Genomic DNA, 26073 nt, shown 5'->3' with positions numbered 1-26073 from the left:
ACCACACACAAAATAAAGAAAATACCAACAAACTGTTAACTGTGGCTTTATGGTTAATAAAATATATTTTTAAAAGTTATTACAGCATATCAAATATCTTGAACTGTACATATTCTAATATTATAATGTATAAATATTTGGTAGAATGCCCCCCACTGACCTTTCTGCCCTGTCAGAAATTAAATTACTCATTTAATTAAAAAGCTAAAGATAAACTCTTCTTTTCTCCCTCTCTGCAACTGTTTGTATTATTCCTTTTTCTTGGATCATTCTCTTTCACAATTGTTAATTTCCTATAGAAAGGAAAAGGGAGGCAAAAGTACATAATATAAAATTAAAAACATAATCAAGAGACAACTGTCAACATCCTTGTTATGGGCTCAATTGTGTCCCCTCAAAATTCTTATGTTGAAGTCCCAGTACCTCAGAATGTGACTATACTTAGAGATGGAGCCTTAAAGAGGTTATTGAAGCAAAAGGTAAAATCAGTAGGCCCTAATCTAATGATTGATGTCTTTATATAATAATAACAAGAGATTAAAACACTGAAGTACACGGAGAAAGACCATATTAAGGCAAAAGGAGAAGGCGGCCATCTATAGGCCAAGGAAAAAGGCCACAGAAGAAATCAACTCTATCAACACCTTGTCTAGGACTTCCAGCCTCCAGAATGTAAGAAAATAAACTGTTGTTTAAGTCACCCAGTTTGTGATTACTTTGTGATGCTAGCGCTAGAAAACTAATACAATGTTTATGCCAATAAATTTGAAAACGGACAATAAATAGACACATTTATAGAAATGAGACTATTTAGATTTTCCATTTCTTCTTCAGTCAGTTTTGGTAAGTTGTTTATTACCATTAAAGGAACTAAATTTCAAGTTCAAATTTTACCCACAAAGCAAAAACTAGGCTCAGATAGTTTTACATGAGTTCTACCAAATATGTAAGGAGTAGATTTTTCGATTTATTCACATGCTTTCAAAGAATAGAAAGATTCTAATACTGATACCAAACCCAGACAGAATATTATAAGAAAAGTCCAGATCAATCTCACTTACGAAAGTAGATGTAAATATCCAATATAAAATATTACAAACAGAATTCAGTAGGGCATGAAACATTATCATGACAAACTGGATAGAAAAAGCACTAACCATTGAGTATACATTCAACAAAATTAAAAATTAAAGCAATATAAAGTAAAATGAAAGTCCATAAACTTGGAGAAAATATTTTCAACACATTTAATCAATCCTGAATATCCATCCCTTGGGGGGTTGGGGAGAAGACCACCATTCAATGAGAAAAAAGGCAAAAGACTTGAACAGGAATTCCACAGAAGAAGAAACTCAAATAACCAGTAAACACATAATCAATCAGTAAAAGGAAAGTGAAATTAAGGCCACAAGAAGACTCTATTTAATACACCTGACTGACAAAACTTTAACTATCAGCAGACACCAACAGTTGGTAAGGATATGAAGAAATGGAACTATTAAACAGTGCAATTAAAGTGTTGATATGGGAAAATAATTAGCTGTGATCTAGTATGGTTGAAAATATGCACACACTACAATCCAGAGATTCTATTCTTAGGTAAACACTCCGGAGAAACTCTTCTACTTGTGCTCGAGGACACATTTAAATGACTGTCCATGGAAGCATTATTCAAAACTGCAAAAAGCTAGAAAGAACAGACACGTCTATTGCTGGAGGATGAATAAATTATAGTATAGTCATTTAATAGAATTCTATTCAGCTGTGGAAATAAATAATCTCACCTGCATGCATCAGTGTGGTGAACATCAAAAATAAAACTTCGAATAAGCAAATCACAAAAAAACATAAATAGTACGGCACCACTCATATGTCCTAAAACAAGCAAAAGGAAACAATATACAGCTCATAAACATGTACTTATTCATGATGAAAAGCATTATAAAAAGCAAGGAGATTGTAATATTCATATATGGGACTAAAAGGGGTCTTTAAGGTCACTGGAAAAAGTCTACGAATGTCTGACAATTAAGTTCGCGAACCCATCCTAGAAAAAGTGTTACGTACCTCATTGCTGAATATCACTACAGTCACCTTTGAAGTACTTCCCTTGGGAAGCTATGCACTGATGCCAGCGCCCAGTCCACCCTTCTAAGCTATTTTGGAACTCCTTTTCTGGAATGGCCATCAGAGCTGTTGTCATATTACCCTTCATGTCCTGAATGTCATCAAAATGTCTTTCTTTCAATATTTCCTTTATCTTCGGGTAAAGAAAGAAGTCATTGGGGACCATATCAGGTGAGTAGGGATGGTGTTTCAATACAGTTATTTGTTTCCTGGCTAAAAGTTGCCTCACAGACAGTGCCGTGGGAGCTGGGGCCTTGTCGTGATGCAAGAGCCATGAATTGTTGGCAAAAAGTTCAGGTCATCTAACTCTAACTTTTTCACACAGCCTTTTCAGCACTTCCAAATAGTAAACTCGGTTAATTTCTTGTCCAGTTGGTACAAATTCATAACGAATAATCCCTCTGATATCAAAAAAGGTTAGCAACATCATTAAAAACAAGTTCGCGGACTCAACGGTCAGGTTTCTGACAAGTTAGGTTTCTCTTTGTTATTATGTCTTATAACTTACATATTCAGTACATATATTCTCTCATATCTATCAGATAGTTAATAAATTCAAGAAAGCGTCTATCCCTACTTTTTCAACTAGGAAACAATTCTTTTAATTGATTAAAAAAGAATTTTCAAAATTACTGATTTTGTAAAAAATGACTTAGTTGGCTAGGATTTGCTTTATTAAGACTATAGAGTCATTACACAACACAAGCAATTATTTTAACACAAGAATCAAAACTTGATTTGCATTACTAAAGCATAAAAGGAGAGTAAAGGGGAAATCCTCAGAATACTCAATTTACCAAGCCAAAGTACATTACTCATTAAAAAAAAAAAAAAGCCGTGTTGCTAGATGCCCCAATATAAAATTGTGGGGCTATCATAAATGTGTACAATAATCATAAATATTAGTATAGGAAAGTACTTTCTTCATATTTGTTGTTATATTTAACCACAGTCTAAGAACATTTTTAGCACGTCCTCAGGATAGCTGTGTAGGGTAGCTCTTTAGGAAAACCCTTCCCTTTCCACTGTCCACAGAGTCAACGCCTGTAAAGCAGAACTTTTCTTTCACTACTACTTACTGGAAAAGTGAAACTTAATAAAAGAAATTTTCAGTGCTTCAGGTTTTGTGTGATCCATTTATCAATTTTTCAGGATCTCCTCTTTCCTTCCTTCCATCACACATTATCATGCTCTTTAACACTTTTTTCCAAAGAAGGAAGTAACCGAGGTCTGTTTTTACTTCCTCTTATTCTCTTTCTTTTGTTCTCATTCATACTCCATCTATCTGTTTATTCAAACATTCATTAAAAAGATATCTATCAGGTAACTTTTGCTTTAAATTCAGAAACAGGAAGAAGTTAAACATACTTGCTTACACCAGATCTTAAAATCTGTGAATTATAGGTGTGATCTAAAACTGTGGTGCATGTTTAAATTAAAAAATATATATATTATTACAGTAAAAGACACATTGCCATTAATCCCCTTCAAAATACACCCCCTTACCTTCAACACACTTATCCCATCATTCTTGCCACTTTCTGAAGCAGTTCTGGAAGTCCTCTATCATAAATATCTTTAGTTGTGCTGTCATAGCTGCCTCAATGTCTTGATTCGATTCAAAATGTTTACCTTTCATGGTCATTTAGACTTTGGGGAAGGGCCAGAAGTCACATGGTGCCAGACCCGGTGAATAAGGTGGATGAGGACACACTGTATGTTTTCATTTGACAGAAATTGTGTACCAGAAGCGATCTGTGACACGGAGCCTTTCCACGGTGATCAAAACATAGGGTGAATGCTGCTGCCAAGTGCCATCCAACGGAAAGGCAGGGATCTTCAATAGGGGAAGTGGTGCAACGAACCTTAGTAACAGTGTGTGACAAGTTTTAACTTGTTCAGTGCAGTCAGTCAGGTGTGAGCTATGGTTGAAAGAAAGTGTATTTTAAAGTGTGCTGTAAATCATCCTCAATCAAGACAATGCTCCATGTCACATATGGCTTTTTGTATCAGCAATTTCTGTCATAGAATATCATTACGGTGTGTCCTCATCCACCTTATTCACAGGGTTTGGCACTGTGTGACTTCTGGCTCTTCCCCAAAGTCAAAATGATTCAGAATATTGAGGCAGCCACAACAGCACAACGAAAGACACTCAGAAAAGAGGACTTCCAGAACTGCTTCAGAAAGTGGTAAGAACGATGGGATACATGTGTTAGAAGTGAGGGGGAGTGTTTTGAGGGGGATTAATGGCAATGTGTCTTTTACTGTAGTAAATATTTATTTAAACATTCATAGTACTGTTTGATCACACCTCGAACAAGTAACCATATTCCCTCTATGCCTTTCTTTCTCCCAAATCTGCCAGTCTGCGAGTGTAACTGTGAGCAAATAGCTTCATTTTTATTGATCTTTTCCCTCCTATTTCCATTATCCAGTTGAATGAGATAATTCTTCTAGCGCCAACCAACTCCAAATTTCTACATTTCTAAGGCAAATGTTTGAAATTTTCAGCATTACTTGATAATAATATCTAGAAAGAAGCTACTCTTGATGCCAACAATAGCATTACCTTGCAGCACAGACTTTGCATCCTGAACTCCTGAACGAGGCCTAGCCGACATAAAAAGAATGACAATTAGCTAACCCACTGCTCCCACTCAGGTTCCCCTCTCACCCTGCCAGCACATTTCAATGTGGAGAAAGTAAACTGTTGTCACCAGCAGTTTCTAAAGCAGGGGCTTTAGCAGTGTCTCGGTTGCATAGTTACAGGCAAAGTATGCTTGAGGTTCCATTTCTCATTCAAAAAGCATTAGAGACTTCCCCACCATAATTAAATTCTTACATTACAACAACATATATTGTTTCTGGCAGAACAAAAAGTAAGCATCTCTTGTATAATTGATTAGCACTGGGGAAGATGAGTCAATTCTCAGTCTTAGTTGCCACACAGAGCTCTCTTGGCCTTTTCTCTCTTTGCCTCCCCTTGATAATTTGCACCACGCTGGCCAGCAGTCAGCTGTGAACTACCAAATTACAGGCCAAGTCCACCTGTGCATATTTGACATCTGAACCTTCCTTCAAACTCTATGGGTGGAGTTGAAAGGTAAGTTGCGGCTGCAATCATTATCTACTTAGACAAGTAAGCATTGAATATGCAGTTCGGTCCTAGTATAGAACCAGAAATTATAAACGTAAATCTATCATTAAATTGCTTTAAAAAATAAATTTTGCTCTACCTGTAAGAACTCAGTCTCCCCTCCCCCCACACAGGTATTTTCACAAGTACCATCTCCACAATAATTTCTCTACTGGGGCCTTCTACTCTGAATAGCATTTTTAGAAATGAAGTACAAATAAATGTTACAAAACAGAGAATAGATGCATGCAGTTCTGTTATGGCTGTGCAACCTTAGGCAGGTCCCTCAGTAGTTTAGAGACTGATAAAAGCTATCATAGGTGGAAATAACAAATCTGGCCCAGCAGCCAGACTCCCATCTATTTCTACCACTTTCTCCTTTTTAGAACGAGTACATTATGGAGAGAGGAGTTTACAAGACTAACTATGATAAATTCTTCAAACAGCATTTTCTGTCCTTTGTATCTATAGTTTAGAAACATACCCCCATGAGTAGTCACCACTTGAAAAAACTGAGTCTACAAAGCAAATTAACCAGGTAAAGTGTCTTAATTCACATGATCCTGGTAAAAATCGAGTAAGCATTTACCCATAAACTAGAAAATGTATCTTTTAATCTCTCTCTCTCACACACACACACACACACAGTATAAATGTATAAACTGGTATAGTCTAGCAGTAACTGATGGTTTTTTAGCAACCTAATTGTTCTTTATCTGATTAGAATTCTACTTCTGAATTTACTCTAAACCAGAAATTAAAATCACATCCATCTTGGGGTTATGGATGCAATTCTGGGAATTTAAAATAGGTTGTTTTCAAAAGCTTTCCTTTTTAAATTTTCTCCCTGAGTCCAGTGAGAAGCCAGTACCCTCTCCCTGTCTACCTTCACTCACCTCACCAAGTACACCCTTTATCTTTGTTCCAGGAAGTTCTGTTGTATAGAAACTCCTAGTCCCGTACCATGCATGGCTCAACACAGACCGCAAGGAAAGTTCACCAAGACAGCAGACTTGGCATAAGAGATAAAGGGCCACGTGCCATTCCAGCCCTGTGGCTCTGCCTCTTGGGGCAGCATGCTTCCACTGGTGCTGCCCTTTGCCCTCGAACCACCCACCTGTCCTCCCCTCCTGCATTAGTGCCTCCTGGTTCACGAGCCCAGTTGGAATTAATACCTGCCTCCTTGTTAGCTGTCTTCTAGAGGCCGTCCTCCCGGTACTTCCTGTCAGCCTCACCTCTAACCTTCTGCTGTACCTGGTATTATTTATTCATGTTCTGAATACAAACTCTCAGGACTTTGCTCCAAACTCTACTACCTGGATAAGCCCCTGATGTCAAGACAACTTCCGCCATGCATCAAATCAGAATCCCCTTGTTCTCATGCCACGTTTTGTCTTTCCTGTGCTCTCAACAGCAGCTCCCTGCAGCTACATGGCCCTGGCCTGAGCCTTATCGGTCTAGGAATTAAGGTGCACAAAATCCAGGGAGCAGAGTGATCTTGGTCACTACTGACACCAACAACTGAGTCAAGCACCACATGAGGACACATGATCCTGCAGTTTCTCAAGAGATGAGCAGAGCTCAGAGACAGTGAGTCCAGGCAGCTAACGTCCCAGTGCAGATGAGCTTTCTCTGCATGGGCCACCATCTCCATTGCAAGGTTGGTCCCCAGCAGCAGCGCTTCAGGTCCTCAGATAGGAAAAGCAGGATCAAGGAAAGCATGCAAGCCTCAAAAAAGGTACATGATCTACCACGGTCAAGTGGCGGGAAGGATGGGGGAGACCTGTGCGTGAGCAGGGATAGGCAACGTGGGACTCAGTGGATATTAACTGTCACAACTTAACTGAGCTCGATCTGCATGTCCCAGCACTGTCTTCCCTACATAGTTCCACCGTTCCTGGGTTATAAGAGACATTTTGGTAAGATTCAGAAGGCAGAAGTGCAGCAGCAGTCATGTTCATTTCACACTCAGAAGGTCAACTGCAGGGCTCCAGACGCAAGTGTAGCTCACACGCATTGTCACTGATGTGCTGGCTCACCTTGCTGGGGCACATCGGCCCACAGCACCTGCATCTCCCAGAGGCTCTCCATCAGTATGGGATTCTCAGGCCATGATGTGTTTGACTCAGTGAAGGGCGCCAGCTTCCCAGCATCCCCAAGATCGGAGGCCTATAGGCAGTGAGAAATCTGTGTGGACGCCAGTGCATCCCGATTCTGGTTTTTCCTTGCTCTCCTTCACTTCCCCCTCCTCCTTCCTGCCTGCCTGCCCTGATGACTTCAGGCCTAGTACCAAATATACAGAAGCAACTTGCTTAGACTAGCTCCTACAGCTGAATGAGGCCACATCCTGATCATAAATCCCATATTCTATACCATTTCCATGGTTCTGTTTCTCTAACTGGTACAGAATTTGGCGCCTAACTAGTTCTAGGAACACAAAGCATGTTGACTATCAATAATCAATTAAATTGGACTTTAAATTGGAATATTTGTGAGTCTGACTTCCATTAGGCTATAAGGTACAGTGAAGGACTAAATCATGTAAAAGATAAAGAACTGAACTCATTATTGTCAACAATTATTCATAATCTTATTAAATAAAAGTCTCTTTGGAGAACAGTAAGAAAACAATTCTCACCTAACATAGCTTAGGAGAGGCGAAGGAGGTTACTATTATTTTTTTCATGTACCGAATTGATACATAAAATTAACCAGATAGATATTATACTTTAATAAATGCTTTAATAATCAATTACTATGTTGCTTTAATGTTCTCATTAAATCAAAATATTAACTAAAATGGTTATGTTTAGGAGATGCTCATTTTTATGATCCCTCGGTATCTTCTGGTAAAATATATATTATATAAACTACTTTGACAATGCACTCTAAATAGATAACACAAAACTTAGCTGATGAACTACTATAATCAAGTGGCCGGAGAATGAAAATGTGTGAGCAAAAAAGAGAGTGAGAGCTTGAGAGCGCATGAACCAGTGACAGAGAGAGAGGAAGAGAGAGAGAGAGAGAGAGAGAGAGAGAGAGAGAGAGAGAGAGAGAGAGATAGGGGGAGGGGAAAGACAGGGAAGATGAAAGAAAATTATTTGGACACATGAGCCTCAATAGATTCTAGCTGAAATATTTAAAGATATCGCATTTACCCTTAACTCCAAGAAGAAATTGTGCAGGGAACCTCTGTGTCCAAAGGAGACAAAACATGACTTTTCCATTTATGAAGAAATTTTTTTTAAACAAAAGATTCCACCTTTTTTTGGTTGTTCCCATTTCTTCCAGTCACTGTGATACTGCCGTGCAAGGCCCAGGTCAACGTCACTTCATACGTAAAGCCATCCATGGCCCAACAAACTCCCCAGGTTTTATTAAATATATTGTAACACTAATCACATCAAATCGTAGTAAGTTATTTGCCTGTCCCTGAAATGATGAAGATATGAGGGCAGAGTCTAAATATGATTTGTCTTTGTAGCCCAGTGTCTAACAAATAATAAATGCTAAATATATGACTGCTGGGTTTAATCACAGTACAGGATAGATGTGATGGTTAACTTTATGTGTCAGCTTGATTGGGCCACAGGGTGCTCACATTAAACATTATTTCTGGGGTGTTGTGAGGGTGTTTCTGGATGAGATTAGCATTTGAATCAGCGGACTCAGTAAAGAAGATTGTGGGTGGGCCTCATCCAATCTGTTGAGAGCCTGAATAAGACATAAAATAGAGGAAGAGAGAGAATTCAGTCCCTTCTTGACTGCTTAAGCTTGGATATCAGCCTTCTCCTGTCCTTGGACTTGGATTTACCCCATTGCAATGGTTCCCCTGGGTCTCAGGCCTTTGGGATTATACCACTGGATTTCCTGAGTCACAAGCTTGCAGACGGCCGGCCTATCATGGGACTTCTAAATCTCCATAATCACATGAACAAATTCCTTGTAATAAATCACATATTCATATAGATTAGAGAGCTAGGTATATATAGACAGACAGATACAGATAGATATAGATATATAGACAGATATCTAGATATCTAGATAGATAGATAGATAGATAGATGATATATAGATAAAATCTTCTATTGGTTCTGTGTCTCTAAAGAACCCTAATACAATAGAAGTTGTCAACATTCTGTGAGAAAACCAAATAATATGTGTACCAACTACCACAGCATAGCCAATGTCTTCAAGGATTTTATTTCCTCTGAGAGAAAGCCAGATGTAGCTATTCCTTATAGAGTGACAATTTGGAAGTCCTCAGTCAGACCCTAAAACCAGAGCTGATATATTAAATAGGACACCTGGTATCCCCAGGCATGCTAGTACATCTCAGCATATCTTTAGTCAAAGGAAGAAATATAAAAATATTGGCCTGAGCAGAAAAATTTCCTAAAGCCAAACTGACTATATTCTAAACACAATTAACAGAGCTTGAAATAATGAAAATGGCCATTGTAATGAGCACTTAGAAACTGCCAGGCAATAAACAAATGCTTTAGCTTTCTTTTTTCTCATTTAACCTTCGCAACAACTTTATGGAGTAGACATTATCATCATCATCATTGTCCCCGCATCACAGACATGACAAGGAAAGACAGAATCCAGGTGAAGCCCTCGCAGAGCCAGGATTGAAACCCAGGAGGCCTGAGTACAGAGCCAAGCTCTTATTTAAATACTCTTTCCACGGGTCACTGAAATGTGTCTAAAATATTATTTATTTAAAAATAGCAACATCAAGGCATTTTTATATCCTTCCTTTAAAACTCCCTGGAAACTTTTACAGTGAATTGAGAAAAAACAGGGGGAAAAACTCCATCTTTAATGAAAGTAAAAACAGTCAGAAACTCAGATTGCCAATCAAGGCGTACCTGTCAAAGACTGTGAAATCTGAGAGGCCACTGGGAATGGACACACACCTCCTCAGATCTTGATCAAGACATAGAATTTCCTACAAGTAAAAATCACAATTATGAAAGGTCTAGCCAGTTAAAAAAAAAAAAAAAAGCAGAGCGAGTGGTGCTGAAAGAGCAAATACACAGACACAGCACTTTCAGAGTTTAGTGTTGGCGTCAAGGGGGCCTTCTGGTAGTGGCAGAAGGAAGGCAGACAGGAGTCTTTGTCTCAAGAGGCTTTGCTGTGCGATGGAAATAGAGGGAAGACTCGGTAAAGGACACCTTTATTTAGAGAGGATTGAAATAAACTCAGGTCAAAGACTGGGACTCATCTAGCTCACACCCAAACTGTCTGGGTTCCTGCCCATAATACTACCTGCAATACTGCCAACTACTGGCCTCATTTAAAAATGGGTAATAATCTGGGCAGCCAGATGGCTCAGATGGTTAGAGCACGAGCGCTGCACAACATGGTTGCTGGTTCGATTCCCACATGGGAGAATGAGCTGCGCCCTCCACAACTAGACTGAAGACAGCGGCTTCCGGAGGGGCGGGCGGATGGCTCAGTGGGTTAGAGCGGGAGCTCTCAACAAGGTTGCCGATTCACTTCCCGCATGGGATGGTGGGCTGCGCCCCCTACAACTAAAGACTGAAAATGGCGACTGGACTTGGGGCTGAGCAGAGCCCTCCACAACTAGATTGAAGGACTGAAAATGACTTGGAGCTGATGGGCCCTGGGGAAACACACTGTCCCCCAATATTCCCCAATTAAAAAAAAAAAAAAAAAAGATGGGTAATAATCAGAGAGGCCCCAAGGGAAAGGTGCATGAAAGCAGCAAATATAAAAAACGAGGGAAAAATGTAAACAGCAAAAGGCCAGTGAAGAACAAACATCACCGGAGAAATTACTCAGAAAATCAAATAAAGAATCTAGGCAAATAACACTTCATAAACTCAAAAAAAAAAAAAAAAGAAAGAGTCTTTCTTTAAATAACAATGTTCAAGGAAGAAGTACAGGATTCAAACAATTTAATACAAGATAAATGAAACAGATGAAAATAAGCTGACAGAGCTACAAAATACTACAGAGCCACTTCAGGAACTGAACAATAAAAAATTTGATTGAAAACACAATAAGAAAAAATGTTTAATGGGAAAGCACAGGAAGTGCAATTACAAAGTTAAAGGTGAAGACCACAGGAGAAACACTAATGGAAAACCAAGGAGAAATACTATATGTATTTTCAGCATTACTAAAGAAGAGAACAAAACAAAGAGAAAATATACTTTAATTATAATTTTAAAATCTGAAGACATAAAAACAGATGCTACTTCTCAGAGTTTAATGGCAGGATCCAAGAAAAATCAATACAGCATGATAAAAACCAAGACAAAAATCAATCAAGTTACTGAACTTCTAGCTTACTAAAAATAGTCTACGGACATCAGACCAAAACACAAAACAAGAACAAATGAAACACCAATTTGCTTCAGCCTTCACAGCAACACCAAATGACAGTAAAGCAATGTTTGTATTTGAGAAAAAATAAGAATTAAGATGAAATGACTTTGATAATTATGATTAACCATCAGAAATAAAGGGTAATAACCTTACTTTGAAAAAGGTACTACAACAAGAAGAGAGAAAAGTCAGAAAATATCATGAATTTTCCCACTTACTTAGGAAAAAGTCAAAAGATGCTGTTTAAATTTAAATTCAGTCAAGTCATTTTTCTTTTCCTTAACTCTTCAGTAATAGCATCACTTTGGTGAAAGGACATTAATTTGAAATTAATAAATTCGTTCAGTTTAAATTCAGTTTCTATTTGTTCCATTATTTTGGAAGAGAAGTAAAAAAATAACTTCATTAGAAACACAAAGCATAAATATGATCCTATTTTTGTAAAACCATCTCTATTTACTTGTACATATGCATACAGAGATGCTGCAAATTATGTTCAACGAATGTTAATAGGTGTGAGGTGGTGAGGTGATGGGGCTTGGAATGGTTTAATGTGTTTAAAATTAGCAATACACCACCTTTTCAAATAATAAACCCATTATCCCACTTCAATAATTGCGTAATCTTTCTCAAATCCCTTTATGCCATTTTGTTCTTACTTCCCAGATAAGAGAAATGACACACCCAAAGGTGCCCCGACTTGACAGAAGAGTGACCTAATTCTGGATGATATTTTAATAAATATGTGACATATCTACTAATTTCTATCATTATCAACTCTATCGATTTGGCTCAATAGAAGGAAGAATTTGTCATATAATTCAATACGCCTGGAAATAGGGTGAATGTGGCCTGGGATAGGCCACATGCAGGAGGAAATTCCAAGAAGTACTCAACAGGATGCCGAGGACCCAAACAACTCACAGGAGGCAGCCACACTCCAGGTGCATGTTCCAGTATGTGACCTTTGAGGGCGCATCCAGTTCCGAAAATGTTAGACTTAATGATGTAAAGTCATACAACAAAGTTGTGAATTTCTGTTTTATGCTAGAAAAATAATAGTATCAATACTATAATCCTACAACTTCAAACTGTATTCAGTTATGTTGTATTCTCTTTCATTCCCATCACAACTCTTGAAATAGGTAGGACAGGTGTTATTAGTTTCACTTTGCAATTGACAAAAGTAGAATTCAGAAGGAAGTCACTGGTCTAAAATCATAGAGAACTGCAGAGCCAAGACTTGTCTGTTTTTGATTCCATGTTTAATGCCCAGGAAGCTACTCATACTCTGCATAAACCTACAGCAGCGGCCCAGTGCCGACGTTTCCTTAACGCCAGTGGGGCTTTCTGAGCCACTATGGCTACTTAGTTCAAAATGAAAGAAAAGCTGGATGGCTGCTTTTACAATCTTTCTATCCTGTGTGAAGGAAGACGGCTTGGAACTTCATGGAAAGGAAATTAAAAGTAACCACACTACATACATACTTGTATATATGTCCATCACAATGAAACACATTTTTTTTTTTTAGTAGGGAATTAAAGCTTTCTCAGAAAGGTTTGCTATTGTCCTCTTAGATTCCAAACACAAGAAGTAGAAGTCACCCAGTGTTATGCTGGATGGTATAAGCAGCTGCGCATCGACAGTCATCACAGAGCAAAAGTTTTCACAGACTAATGTATATGTATAGGTATGTTTCTGACACTTGCTCTAAAGTAGCATCTGAGAAGCACTTGGCAAACATATGGCAAAGGCTGGAAAATAAGTAGAGCAAAGCCAGGTTGTGGAGCCAAGTCCACAAACCAGCCACCTCATTCACAATGACACCAACTGCTGAAATCAGCCTTAAAGAGCATATAGATGGATTTTATGCAGATACTTGTGAGCAGAAAATAATGAATGGCTGAGAAATTTAAGGAATTTATTCCATGCTTTCTACTGGCAAGTGGTAAAAGGACAAAATCAAGTGCAATGTAACTGAGTAAAAGAAAAAAACTTTAAAATTGAGTAAAGGAAAGAACTTAATGCAAATATATATATACATATATATGTATATATGTGTGTATATATATGTATATGTATGTGTGTATATGTATGTATATATGTGTGTGTATATATATGTATATGTATGTGTATATATATATATATATAGAGAGAGAGAGAGAGAGAGAGACAGAGAGAGAGACAGAGAGAGAGAGAGAGTTTGTGTGTGTATGTGTTTTTTGTTTTGTTTTTTTAAGGAAAGGGCAGATGAAAACTGCTCCTGGAAGTAAGACTCTTGGTATGGCCACAAAAGAAATTTTACAAATGCTGCTAAGGTGTTTAAATTTTAGAAACTAAGCAGAAAGGCACATTATGGCATTCTATTACTCTTGGCAAGAGTGTATTACCACTGGAAATGCACAAAACAGTTTTAAGAGCCACAGTCAAATCCCTTTTCAATTCTGTAGACAGTGGCAATGTTGCATCCACTGCTGACAGTCTTAAAACTTCATCTTAATACTGACCTTGTCAATATATTTAAAATATTTAGAAAAGATCAATTTTCAAACTCTGCAATTTTCTCTCACAATCAGACTTTGTTAAAACTAACAGCACCTGACTCAAGTAGGCTTAAAAACAAGTACCGAATTTATTCTCTGTTGAAAGGCATATATAACTGAAAATATTGATCAAAAATATGAAAAACATCAATAGAAAAAATAATTCACTGGGACAAACACATTCAGTGAAATACTCACTGCTCTTTCCTTTGCAAAGACTTAGGAACTTATGAGTTATAAGATATGAAGCACAATTATTTAGTGAGAATTACATACAATATATGATGGCCAATCACAATAATATTTTACGAGTTTATCCTCAGGGAAAGTAGTAACACAATGATTCTCCTGGCCAACATCTTCAGTTATCATACAATTAGTTATAGAACAAAGACATTGTCAAAGTGTATAAGCTTACAAAGCTAACACTAATCCATTCAAACATAAAAATTTAATAACAATTGAACAAAAGCAAAGCAATACAATATCAACATCATACATAAGGAAAGGGATAAATACATTCTGCATGGTAATGAGTGAAGAAGGTTTCCATGTTTCCTTAGGGATGAGCCAGGGAAACGTCAATTTACTACCTCTGCCCCAGTTGTCTGAAGGAGTACACAAAATTGTTTAACTTTACTTTATAAATGAAATTATACTATCAGTGGTGTGCTAGCACTAGCTCAACCCCACTCATGTGTGCCAAATGTTAAATTTTAAGGAATCTTGTGAGTTAGTTAAACCTTTGAAGGCAGCCATAGTGGGAGTGTTTACACCATGGGAATTAACAAAAACTACAGATCAGGCCTCTGTACCCCAGTCCCCAGAGACAGTTCCCTAGCATACCACTTATCTACATACAAATAAGTACATAATTAATTCTCACGAAGTAAATGCACTCACACAGGCAACACTGAAGTCATGAAAAAGCACATAACTGATACACCCATTAGTCTCCTTTGTATCATCTCTGAATCAATATTCCTTCTAGAGGTCTGAAAATTTTCCAGATACTAATATGTATAGAAAGGAGCAATTTTAGCAATGAGGAGGAAGGAGGAAGGCAGTGTTAAGTTAAAGATATACCCTGGAAAATCATTTGCAAGTAACTGTGAAAGTAGACGGGCAGAAAAAGATATGGCATGACTATACATTTATTTGAAAGTAGCGGGAGTAACTGGGGAAAAGGAAATATGAAATTTTATGTGTTGTGCAGTTATATGAAGAGTTACGAGGCACATGTGTACCAGACCTGTTCAGTGTAAAACAAAACAAAAACATTATGAAATGGAGTTGGTTTAACATATTGTAGTTTCCTTAGTATCACCGTTGATTTTTATATTATCAGTATACAGTACAAGAAAAGTGCAAATAACTACAACAAATACAGGGATACCCAGCATTTGATTATTGTTGATGTTCACAGATTTTTTTTCCTCCTGTAGTTCATACTGGTACTTGTCTGTCAGATACCAAAGTTAAAAGTCTTTCATAATCATCTTACCTTTGTGAGGAAAACCAAGACTGCAGGTGCAAAGAAGACGGCATTTGAGAGCAATCATACACCATATGGTGCAGGTATGAGAATTATGCTTGTAGGGACTGATGTGTACTAAACAAAATCAGGCTTTCTTTTTTGTCCCTGTGATCAGTTGTATCAAGTGGTTTACCGCTTTTTAATATTCATCTGAAAGTTGATTCTTAAAATAAGTTGTGGAAATTGACAGCTAAACTTGCACAAAAACAGTCTGCCTCCTCATAAATTTAAGGGATTGAAAATAAAAATTACACTTTACAGATAGCTGCGTGTGTCTAAGTATAGACCTACATCTCATATTCAGATAAGAAAGTGCTCAAGTGAGAACACCTGCCCGAAAGTCAGATTTAAAATAGAATTTTTACTTCAATTATACAATTTGACAAACCAACCTTTATTGTTTTCCTCTTCATATGGATTATTCATTCAGCCATTTGTTTCCAGAGTCACATTGATTCTACAAGAAAAGCACACAGAAACAAATAATGAGAAAAGGTTCCACATGTTCATTAATATCATTTCATTGGGAGGTGGGGGGGGGGCAGGAATCTTAAGTCTGCAATTCTTTAAAGTCCTTGATTAGTGGAGCAACATAGAAATAATAGCTGGCGAATATTTTTTCTTTCCTTGTTTGTTTTTTGCTTGCTCTTTAGCAGACATGAAAAGGGCAAAACGGAGAAATGAGGTGAGAGAGGCAGAAACAGCAGCTATGACACTGAGACAGATCGTGGGCACCAGGTAACGAAAACCTGGACAAAGATCAGGGAGAGAAGGAGGGGAAAAAAGATGGGGGATGCAATAGAGAGAGAAGCCCGAGGAGAAAGCAGATTAAAAGTAAATTTAATATATGAAAGAGAACTCCTAAATACCCCAACTGAAGCACCTGGCTCCATCATTCTTAACAACTAAGAGATTTTTGAAATAATGCTGTTTTCCAGCGGAAATGATTTTTTTCTCTTTACAGTTGACACGACACAAATGTGCAGAATACGTAACATGAGTACCTTTTGGTGGCTCCATGTTGGTCAATCAATACCCAAGGAATTTTTAAAAACTGATCTAAGTTAACACATGTCGCTTCTTAAAAATTAAACAAGTAAATATTTATATGGTTTCTGAAAGTTCCCAAATCCCCAGGACCATTTGGATCTTACCAAATATAATTAAATAAATATTGCTGGATTGGTGAGTTCTGATTACAATAGACCATTTGCCCCCTTTGGATGTATCTTAAAAGTTCTCCTATTTATTTTCTCTCAGCATTATGTAACTTGCTTCAGAATTTCCATTTCATGAAGCAAATTTTCTTTGGCATTCACGTAAGCCAGCTTATTAAGCACAGTTGACTTTTTTTCCATTGGAATTATACTCAAAAGGGGACACGCCTTGGAGTCCTCAGATATTCTGTGCCAATGTCTGTACTGCAGCATTGGGGAAGGTTTCCTTTTGCATGTGTTTCCATACATTTAAAGAAGAAAAAAAAAAAGAAAAAGAAAAAAAAAGCTCACTAACTCATAAAGCCTTAAAGGAAATGTAGCAGAATTCATAAGTTCCATGGGCTTGGCCTGCAGGGAAACCGGACTTTAATTTTATTCCAGTTTTAAATCTCTCTGTCTTTTTCTCTCTCCTTCCTCCCCTCTTCTTCCCTCCTCTTCCTTTCTCCTCTTCTCTTGTCTCTTTCTCATCTCAAAGTAATCTCCTAATACTCGTATATACTACACCTTTTACTACTACTAGAAATGCTACTAAAAGGCAATATAAAATAAATGCATTATTTTAATATTATACTATAGCAGAAGACTAGAAATAGTCTCTTGAAATTCAGAGTATCATTCTTCCACTTTACGTTATGAAGCCATAATACGGAATCCCTTAAAAAGAATTAAAAAGTCATTTAATATACCATGTTCTTATCAAACATATTTTGTCCTCTCTAGTCTTCAAAATATATCTAAACCAATCAGTTCCAACTTCATAGCACGACATATCCAGTACTTCAAAACTGGCTTTAATCTTACTTTCTGGTTCCTAATATCTCAAAATGTGGTTGTGATTTTTTTCTCTCTCATATTTTAATATACCATGAGTATCTTCTTGTATACATCAGGGCCTCTGCTAGCCTGGATGACACTTGTGTGCAACTAAAAAGGACACCCTCTCCAGACAGGCTAATCAGGAAGTGGGGACAGGTGACTCGGGCCTAGTGTAGACTTTCACCAGCACTCACCCCAGCTAGGCAGCCTCGTCCTAACTACTGTACTTAGCTGCGCTAATCTGCTCCATTATTTATTTCCTTAGAAAATAATTATACAAATATAATTAGTGGATCAAACTAACATGGATTTTTTTCAGGCAGTCAAAATATGTCACCAAAGCGCTTTGTAAACAGGCTATACCAACTTATATTCCCACCAGAAGAAGAAACATGGGCAAACACAGTGCCATTCCCATCTGTTTCCCAATACAAAACATAGCAAATTTTAGGAGATCAATAAATGTTTGCTGAATGAGTGAAGATAATAATGAGAAATGAAAGAAAAACCAAATAAAGAAAACTCGTCTTTGTATCAATTATGTGGGCATTTCTTACCCAAGTAACTAGGGCCTTAATTACATAATTTATCTTTTAGGTACGATTAATCTGCAGACTGAAATAAACATTACATGAACTATACATAACACAATACCACCCATTTTCAGCACTGTGTGATTTACAAAGTAACCTAATGATATCATTTGTTCCAGAAGCAGTTCTGTCAGTTGAGCACATGAACTATTTTAAGATCCATTTGACAGTGATGATCAGAGGTCAATTTCATACCCAAGGTACAAGTCAGATGATGTCAGGGTCCTTAAAAATCCCCTTAGGCCCAAATCTTAGAGCACAGCTCTTCATGGTTTATCTTTGCACCATCTACAACTTAAATGTCTACCTCTGCATGTTTTAAACCTGGGGAAAGCCGGGTACAATGCGCACTATTGTTTTCCTCAAAGAGTGTGCTCAAGATCACCTCTGGCTCTGCAGCTCCCATCTTACACCCCTAAACTTTAAGTACCACAAATGACAGCAAATGAAGACATAGAGTTGACAAGACCTGCCCTAGTCTCACTTCTGCCATCCACTGGCTGTGTAACCTTACGCAACTCAATCAACCTGAGGCCCAATTTCTTTCGCCATTGAAGCAGGTAAAATAATAATACCTATTGTTATCTACCCCACTACCCTAGTTGAAGCAATGTTTATACAGCAATCTGGACTTTCATACATGTAAGAATAACCACTCTTCCATAAATAGCCCAGATATTAAATAGGAAAAAAATATATATTTGCCTAAATTAAGACCACAAGATAGAACAGAAGAACTTCTCATTTTATTCAGGCTAAGAGGTCCCTGGTGTTGTTCCCCCAGATCCCCATCAAAACCAAGCCATGATATAAAATAGGAAAAAGGCACATTTCCAATACCAGTTAATATCTCATCAATTTCCTAATTAAATGATTACTTAGCTCTGCCAAATGCGTTTGTGAAATTATTCAGTAAATCTCTCAAAGCACAGAAGTTTTAAAGGTCACCGCCCTCATCAAAAACTCATTACAAATGGCTTTAGTCTTTCCTTTCCCAGCTTCAAAAATGATTCTCAATTGTCAAGTGAAGGAAAGCAAAGGGTTGGTCATTTATTTCAATATGAAAAAAGATAAAAAATAAGAACAGGCATAAGTTATTACATTTTGGAAAGAATTATATAGATTTACTTTTAAACAAAACCATTATTGCTAGAACTGCTGGTAAATATTCATGCTTTAGTGGACAGTCTGTAGAAATTCTAGTTACACCTACTTCTCTTAAATAGCTACAAACAATAGAGAATGACTTTCTGAATTCTTCACTTTCAAACTCTTGTTTTCTCCGCTAAAATTTCCACACATGGTCAGCCTGCATCCTTTAGAATTTCAAGAGAGTTCCCTAGACAACAGAAATGACCTTGGCCAGAATGAAAGTGGATGCTCCCCTCCTTAATGAATGAGGAGTTACTTCAGAATAATTACCCCAGAGTACAGGCATTATATTACCCGTAGTCACAGGATGCTGGCTCCTCATCTCATCGTAAATGATCTATTATGTTCTCAATCTTTAAAGGTTAGTGTTCAACACATCCTCCATACTCCGGGACCCGTAAGTACACTCGTTGTTAGTTCCTCTGAGAACTCCTTTATGTATCTTTAAATAGAGATGGAGAAACACGTTTTAAAGATGTTTACAGATACCTGACTAGTCAGGTTATTCCACTCTCCCCACAAACATAATTTAATTGCTCTGTTTCAAATAAATTGAATTCTGGTGCTGATACAGCAATCCCATTTGGAATTCTGTCTTCTAGATTCAACTTTACAAATCACTGCTTCATTAGTTATGATCTTCTGTTTTCAGGTACTGATTTTTGATTTTTTTAAAAGTCAAGTAATAAAGGTTTATGTATACAAGTCAGTTACCATAAGTTTTAAAGCCGATTAGGGAACTCAACAGGCACTTAAGTCTGAGATATAACAGATCCAGGTTGGCCTTACCCTGTATCAAGGTTTCTAATATATATGTTGCCTTTTTTATTTTTTTCATTTAAAGTTACTTGTTTTATCTGTCGTGGTGAGTTATCTTAGGAATTAAAAACATTTGAAGGTTAAGCTAAATATTTCTGGAGATAAATGCAAATCTAAGTACGACATTTTCATATGTATTTTGACTTAAAATGTAAAAAACACAAAGCAGTAAGCTTGTTGCTAGGTGACAGGTGACACTACTGTATCTCTTCTGAACTTGTACAGCATGAGACATCTTACTGCTGAGAAAAGATATGGATTCCATGGCACACATATCGTTCTCTGTAGTGAAGTAAACTAGTGTTCACATACTTTTTTAGTATAGGCTATGGGTAGTTAGCAAATCATGTCTATAAAAATATCTGATTTTAGAGAATGCCTCTCACAATAAATAGGAAAGAATAGTTATTTTCTGTTTTGGGGTACAGGTGGGTCTATACTCTAAGTAACATCTACATATGAAATACACATAATTTTCATGATTCATGATTAAAGATTAAGAGTGATAATTCTTCCATGTATCTCACTTAAGAATGTTCAAACTTTTACTAGACATCACTTCAGTTCTGGTGGGTAGAATCCATAGAGAAAGCATTTTTCTCATAATAAGTAATCCAATTTTCATTACATTTATTAACTGAAGACCATCATAGCAAAGATCTGATGAATTTTTTAAAAAAGAAAAGCACAAGAAACTTCAGTGCAGAGTATTCTCTGGACATGTTTAATAATTACACACCTACTTTCTAGCATTACGTCCTTTCCTTGAGACAAAAAACCAGGCACACATTTCCACCTCCCTACTCTGACTCGTCAGGCAATCCAGGTGACAATAAAGAAACATCAAGAACACTTCTATACCCAGAATTTCATGGTCTCACATGAATGAATGACACTTTCCACCCCACAGGAAAAGGCCATGTGCTGGCATGGAAAAGATCCACGTGTGAACACCAGACAGAGTGAACGCTGGTTTTAACAACGGGTAAGGTGACTTGGGGGCAACCTGTTTAACTTTACATGCCACCCCTTTCCTCCGTTATTAAACTGGTATAATACAACCTCTTCGGGGAGGGGCAGGGGGTAGCCTAGGAATATTGAAAAGCATAATGGATACAATGCGCATACCAAACTATCTGGCACATACTCAACAAATATCAGTCTCATCCTTACTCCATACATGTATATCATTTACAAATTAAACACACACACACTGATTTATAGACATTTACATCAAGTGCCCAGACTCCTCTTTCCACTTAAACTTTGCTGAGAACTAGGAACAGGCAATGACCCACGCTAGCCCACATTACACTTCCTCAGAACCACCTTCAACCATTATCCCTGTTTATCACAAGGTCCTAAGAATAGAGACATGGCATCTCCACCCTAGAGTCCCACAGCATAGTGTCAATAATTCTTCCATTAAGAGAATTCAATGATGAGATAGCCAATAGAAACAGGAAGAAGGGAATTCAAAGGTCATTAATAATCTAAATACAATAACAATCCCCTTGGAATTCTGTTACTTATGTATAATCCATTGAAAAGTCTCATTAAATTGTTTTTCCCTATTTCCAGTTTCATGTCCCCCTGAAAATATGCTTTCACCCAAGAAATGCTCACTAGTAAAAAAAAAAAAAAAAAAGCAAAGGATAATATAGAAAGAGCAACCTTTAAGAGTTAAAGCCTCATTTGGAGAAAGGTTTGCCTGGAAGCTTGAGAAATCATTTAAGAATAGAATTCACTAAATATACAGCCCATTTTCAGAGGGAGGAGGTAAAGCAAAAGCACACTGACATGGAAATTACTCTTTTAATCTGTTTTCAGCTTACATTACACTCCATTATTCTATGCAGACAGAGAACAAATAAACCTTTAAAAGAAAGTAACCACAGCAAATGAGTTAAGCATTTATTTACATACACTGTGTTCAATATAATGGTTTGAAAAGTAATTTATGTTATGCTCATATTCAAGTGTAATTGCCATTTTATTGGGACTGCATAGTCAAAAATCTGATTTGTATTGCAAAGGACTAACAAGATGATTAAGTTCTGTCTTCATATGTCTAATTTATGTGATTTAGATTGCAACACAAATATGAGCATATGCAATCTGTACTTACACGTACAACTACTTCATATGTAACTACATTCTGCCAAAAGTAACTTGGCCACACACACGTTTGTATTCCCATAAGAACCCTGACATCCTTCTCTTAATCCTCTCGACGTGTTTGAAACCAGCATGCTAAAAATGTTCAAGTCTTTGGATTTTTTTAAGAGGCTGGAAGGAGAGAAGAAATAACAAGAGCGCCCAGCTATGTTTTAACCTCCAGTTCATGCCTTAGCACTTTTATGTAAGTATAATGTGGTTGTAGGATTTATATACAGAAAAGCAAACTTAAAATTTTGAAAACAACTGACAATAAAATCATGATAAACACATATTTGGCACCAATTAAAAATGCATAATTCACACAGCTTAATAATTTATTACTTCACTTCAATGGGTGCTATCTGAACACAGCTAAGGTATACATTATTGGGTAATGAATTTTATATACGAAAGATCTATGACATATTCAACAAAAATATGTTGCCTTATTTAGTATGCAGTATACATATTTGGCTTTCCTATTAATTGTTGTTGCCTTCTGTGTTTAGCTTGCCAATGCTAAGCAAGATAAATCCCATTGAAATGCACAGTAAACAGTTTGCTTAGGAAGTAAATTTATTTTCTGGTCCATTACAACAATAGTTGATTAAAATATGCTGCTCCTATCCAGTTTTGAATTAATTCCTGTGAAATAAAACAAATATTTATTAAAATGTTGGCAAAACATTCCGTTAAACTGTAAAACCTGAGTAGAAAAACAAATGGCACACAATTATGGATGACATTTAAATGAAATTTGCATTCTTAAAATATTTAAAAATTATTAGAAAATACCAGATGATGTATTTTTAGGATACTTTTATGTTCAACCTCTTCTAACATTTGAACCCAAAGCAGTTTTATCACGGGAAGATTTTAAAATACAATATGAAAGACGGATCAAAGAACCAAACAGATTTGTTTTACTGACATTTTGACATAGTGATACAGAAACAAGAGGATTTATTTGATGTTTTTAATGAATATCTTATGGGCTGCTGAGAGCCTTACTGAACAATAGTTTTGACCAGCTGAACTCATCAATCCAGTTTGTGCATTCAGACATCATAATCATTGTCCTATATAGCTCGTAATCTGGTCCACAATGCATAGCTACGTAGCCATCATAACAAATACATAATCAATTAGTATTTCTCAGTGATGAGCAAATTAGTAGACTGTCAAATGGATTACATAACCATATGCTTCTCCCATTACTAAATAATACCAGAAAAACAAAATACTATTTGTTGAGAATGACAAATGATATATTAGGTTAGTTCTTGTTTATAAGGGAAGAAAAAGACTCCTTTAGAAACTGAAAAATACCAAAATTGGAGGTCCAGTGAAATATAATCCAAGCAATTGCGAGGTGATGAAGGCCCACTGATTTACAATAGTGAATTTATTACATGGTACCTATATGCTGCTATTAATTCATCCATGAATCGCCTACATGCCAGGAAGTGAGGACCTTAAAAATCGTATGCCACAGTACCTGATTTAAAGAAGCCCACAGACAACATAAGTGAGACAAATATAAATTAGTAAAATAAGTACAACAATAATAGCACCATCTATTGAATGTTTACCATGTTTAACACTGACTAGGTGCTTTTACATATATTTAATAAATTTGTGTACAAAGATTAGCCATTTCAATGACCTAATATTAATGCCCACATTTTACAATGAAAATAACTGTGATCAAAGTATATAATCTCTAACCTATATCAGGCTGACACCCTTAATTAATCATAGGAATTCTGGTGAAAGAGCCAAGTATAATGGGCGTTTAAGGAACCCATACAGGTCTCACAGAGGAAGTGAAACAAAGCTGAGTCTTGACAAGTGGGGAACAGAAGACATTTCAGGGAAAAGGGATGTATTAGGAATTAGGACATTTAAATCTGACTAAACATTCATACAATCACATATGTAAATACATATGTGCATACAGTGTACACAAATATGAAAAATTTACTAAGAACAAGTGTACACACACACAATGAGCATCAGATAATTTAAAATACGATTTAAAAAAGCTAATTCTATGAAAACGTGACTTTGAAAGACCTTTCTCATGAACTGTGCCACATTTCATCATTTAAGATTATTTGTGACATCTCTGACCCTCACAGACCACATATTTTAAAATATTTATTGTTCAAACATAAATCAATGAAAATACACCCACAGACAGTAGTACACGTGCACATGTACACACACACACACACACACACACACACACACACACACAGCCAAACAGTGGTGGAAAATATGACTAGAGAGAAATTCCTGAAGCGTATGTAAATTATATAAGTTTATCTTTTTATAAATACTCTAGAATATTCAAATGATTTTGAAAAATAATAGTGTAGCAGCCAACACATATCAAAAGCATTTTGAAAAATAATCTCAAAACAAAAATTTGCCAACTGCAGGCTTAAAAACCTACTTGGAGACATACATAAAACTAAAATACTAAAATCAGGATTAGTCTTATAAATAATACATGGATTAATCTCTATTCTAATTTTTAAGACGTGTTCAAAAGTCAAATAACTATCACATAATCACTGGAAGTAAGCAGGTTACGCTCACATGTACTTCCCCAATTTGTATGGGGAATGTATTTTTACATTTTAATTTAAATATAATGTCATTCAAAAAACATACGATTTTAAAAGTACAGTCCCTTAAATTCCCTAAATTTATTCCTGAAGGTGACTAAATACATCTTGGGAGATGCAGCAAGCGAAAGCTGCTGGCCAAAGAACTGAATTCAAACTGTTCTCTGAGTAGGGTGGTGTCAATTCTCAGTAATAGCAGGAGAGGAGGAGTGACTGGTTAAAGCATCAGCAAACACAGACTTACGAGTGCTAGGGACTGTTTCAACTACTAACTACCCTACTTGTACGGTCCTCAAAACCTTGTGAGGGATGTAGTGTTATTCCTCTCATTTTACAGACATAGAAACACAGATTATCCAAATCGTAGGGTGGTGTCCAGGATATGCATGCATCACTTCAAAGTTAGCTATCACCCATGGACCAATCCAGTATCAAGAGGTGGCTATATGAACCCCTCTTGGTCACAGGAGGGCAAGCAACTTGACAGGCATCTAGTCTTCCAACTCTCTGGAATAACCCTTTATACCTGGCAGCAGTTTTTAATGCAAGCAAATTATATGATGCGTTTTGTTTGGAGTTTCTATTGTCCTTAACAATATGCCGAATTCTTGTAGCTCACCATAAAACACTATTTGCTTGGTGAGACTCGTGTCGAAATAGATGGAGAAAGCAATATGGTCATTCTTCCTTTATTACTGCAATACTGCCATTAACTGTTATGTGCCAACTGGTAAATTAACTAACCTATCTGGGCCTCAGCTTCTTCACCTATGAAATTAAGGGGTTTGAAAGATCTTCAAGTCTCTTTCCATTTACAATATTGTGGGTCCTATGAATCCTATGTTTTAAAAATGCATAGGGTTGCCAGGCATACACTATGCACTAGAATACATTAACCGAGTTTGCGTTCTAACTCTGAATTGCTGAACTCACGAAATTTACCCAAACTTCTCATTCCCAGTGGCCCCTAATC

At 36.8% G+C, this 26073-nt stretch overlaps 1 protein-coding gene across 16 annotated transcripts in view; it reads right to left on the bottom strand.

Moving 5' to 3' along the window:
• KLF12 (KLF transcription factor 12) overlaps positions 1-26073 on the bottom strand; it is a 511676-nt gene that overhangs the window by 262881 nt on the left and 222722 nt on the right. For 14 of the 16 annotated variants that reach the window (XM_074329362.2, XM_074329360.2, XM_074329369.2 and 11 more), the window contains one exon: positions 16103-16167. The exons of 1 other annotated variant lie outside the window; for it this stretch is intronic. In XM_074329362.2, the coding sequence (XP_074185463.1) occupies positions 16103-16123 (21 nt within the window). In that variant the 5' untranslated portion in view covers positions 16124-16167. Of the gene's footprint in view, positions 1-10143; positions 10224-16102; positions 16168-26073 lie in introns of all 16 variants that reach the window. One more of the 16 variants, XM_074329363.2, reaches the window with a different exon arrangement.

Source organism: Rhinolophus sinicus, chromosome 16 (genome assembly GCF_057876585.1).
Source record: "Rhinolophus sinicus isolate RSI-liver-muscle chromosome 16, RSI-T2T, whole genome shotgun sequence".
Lineage (NCBI taxonomy): Eukaryota > Metazoa > Chordata > Mammalia > Chiroptera > Rhinolophidae > Rhinolophus > Rhinolophus sinicus.
This window is presented reverse-complemented; position numbering and strand designations above follow the sequence as displayed.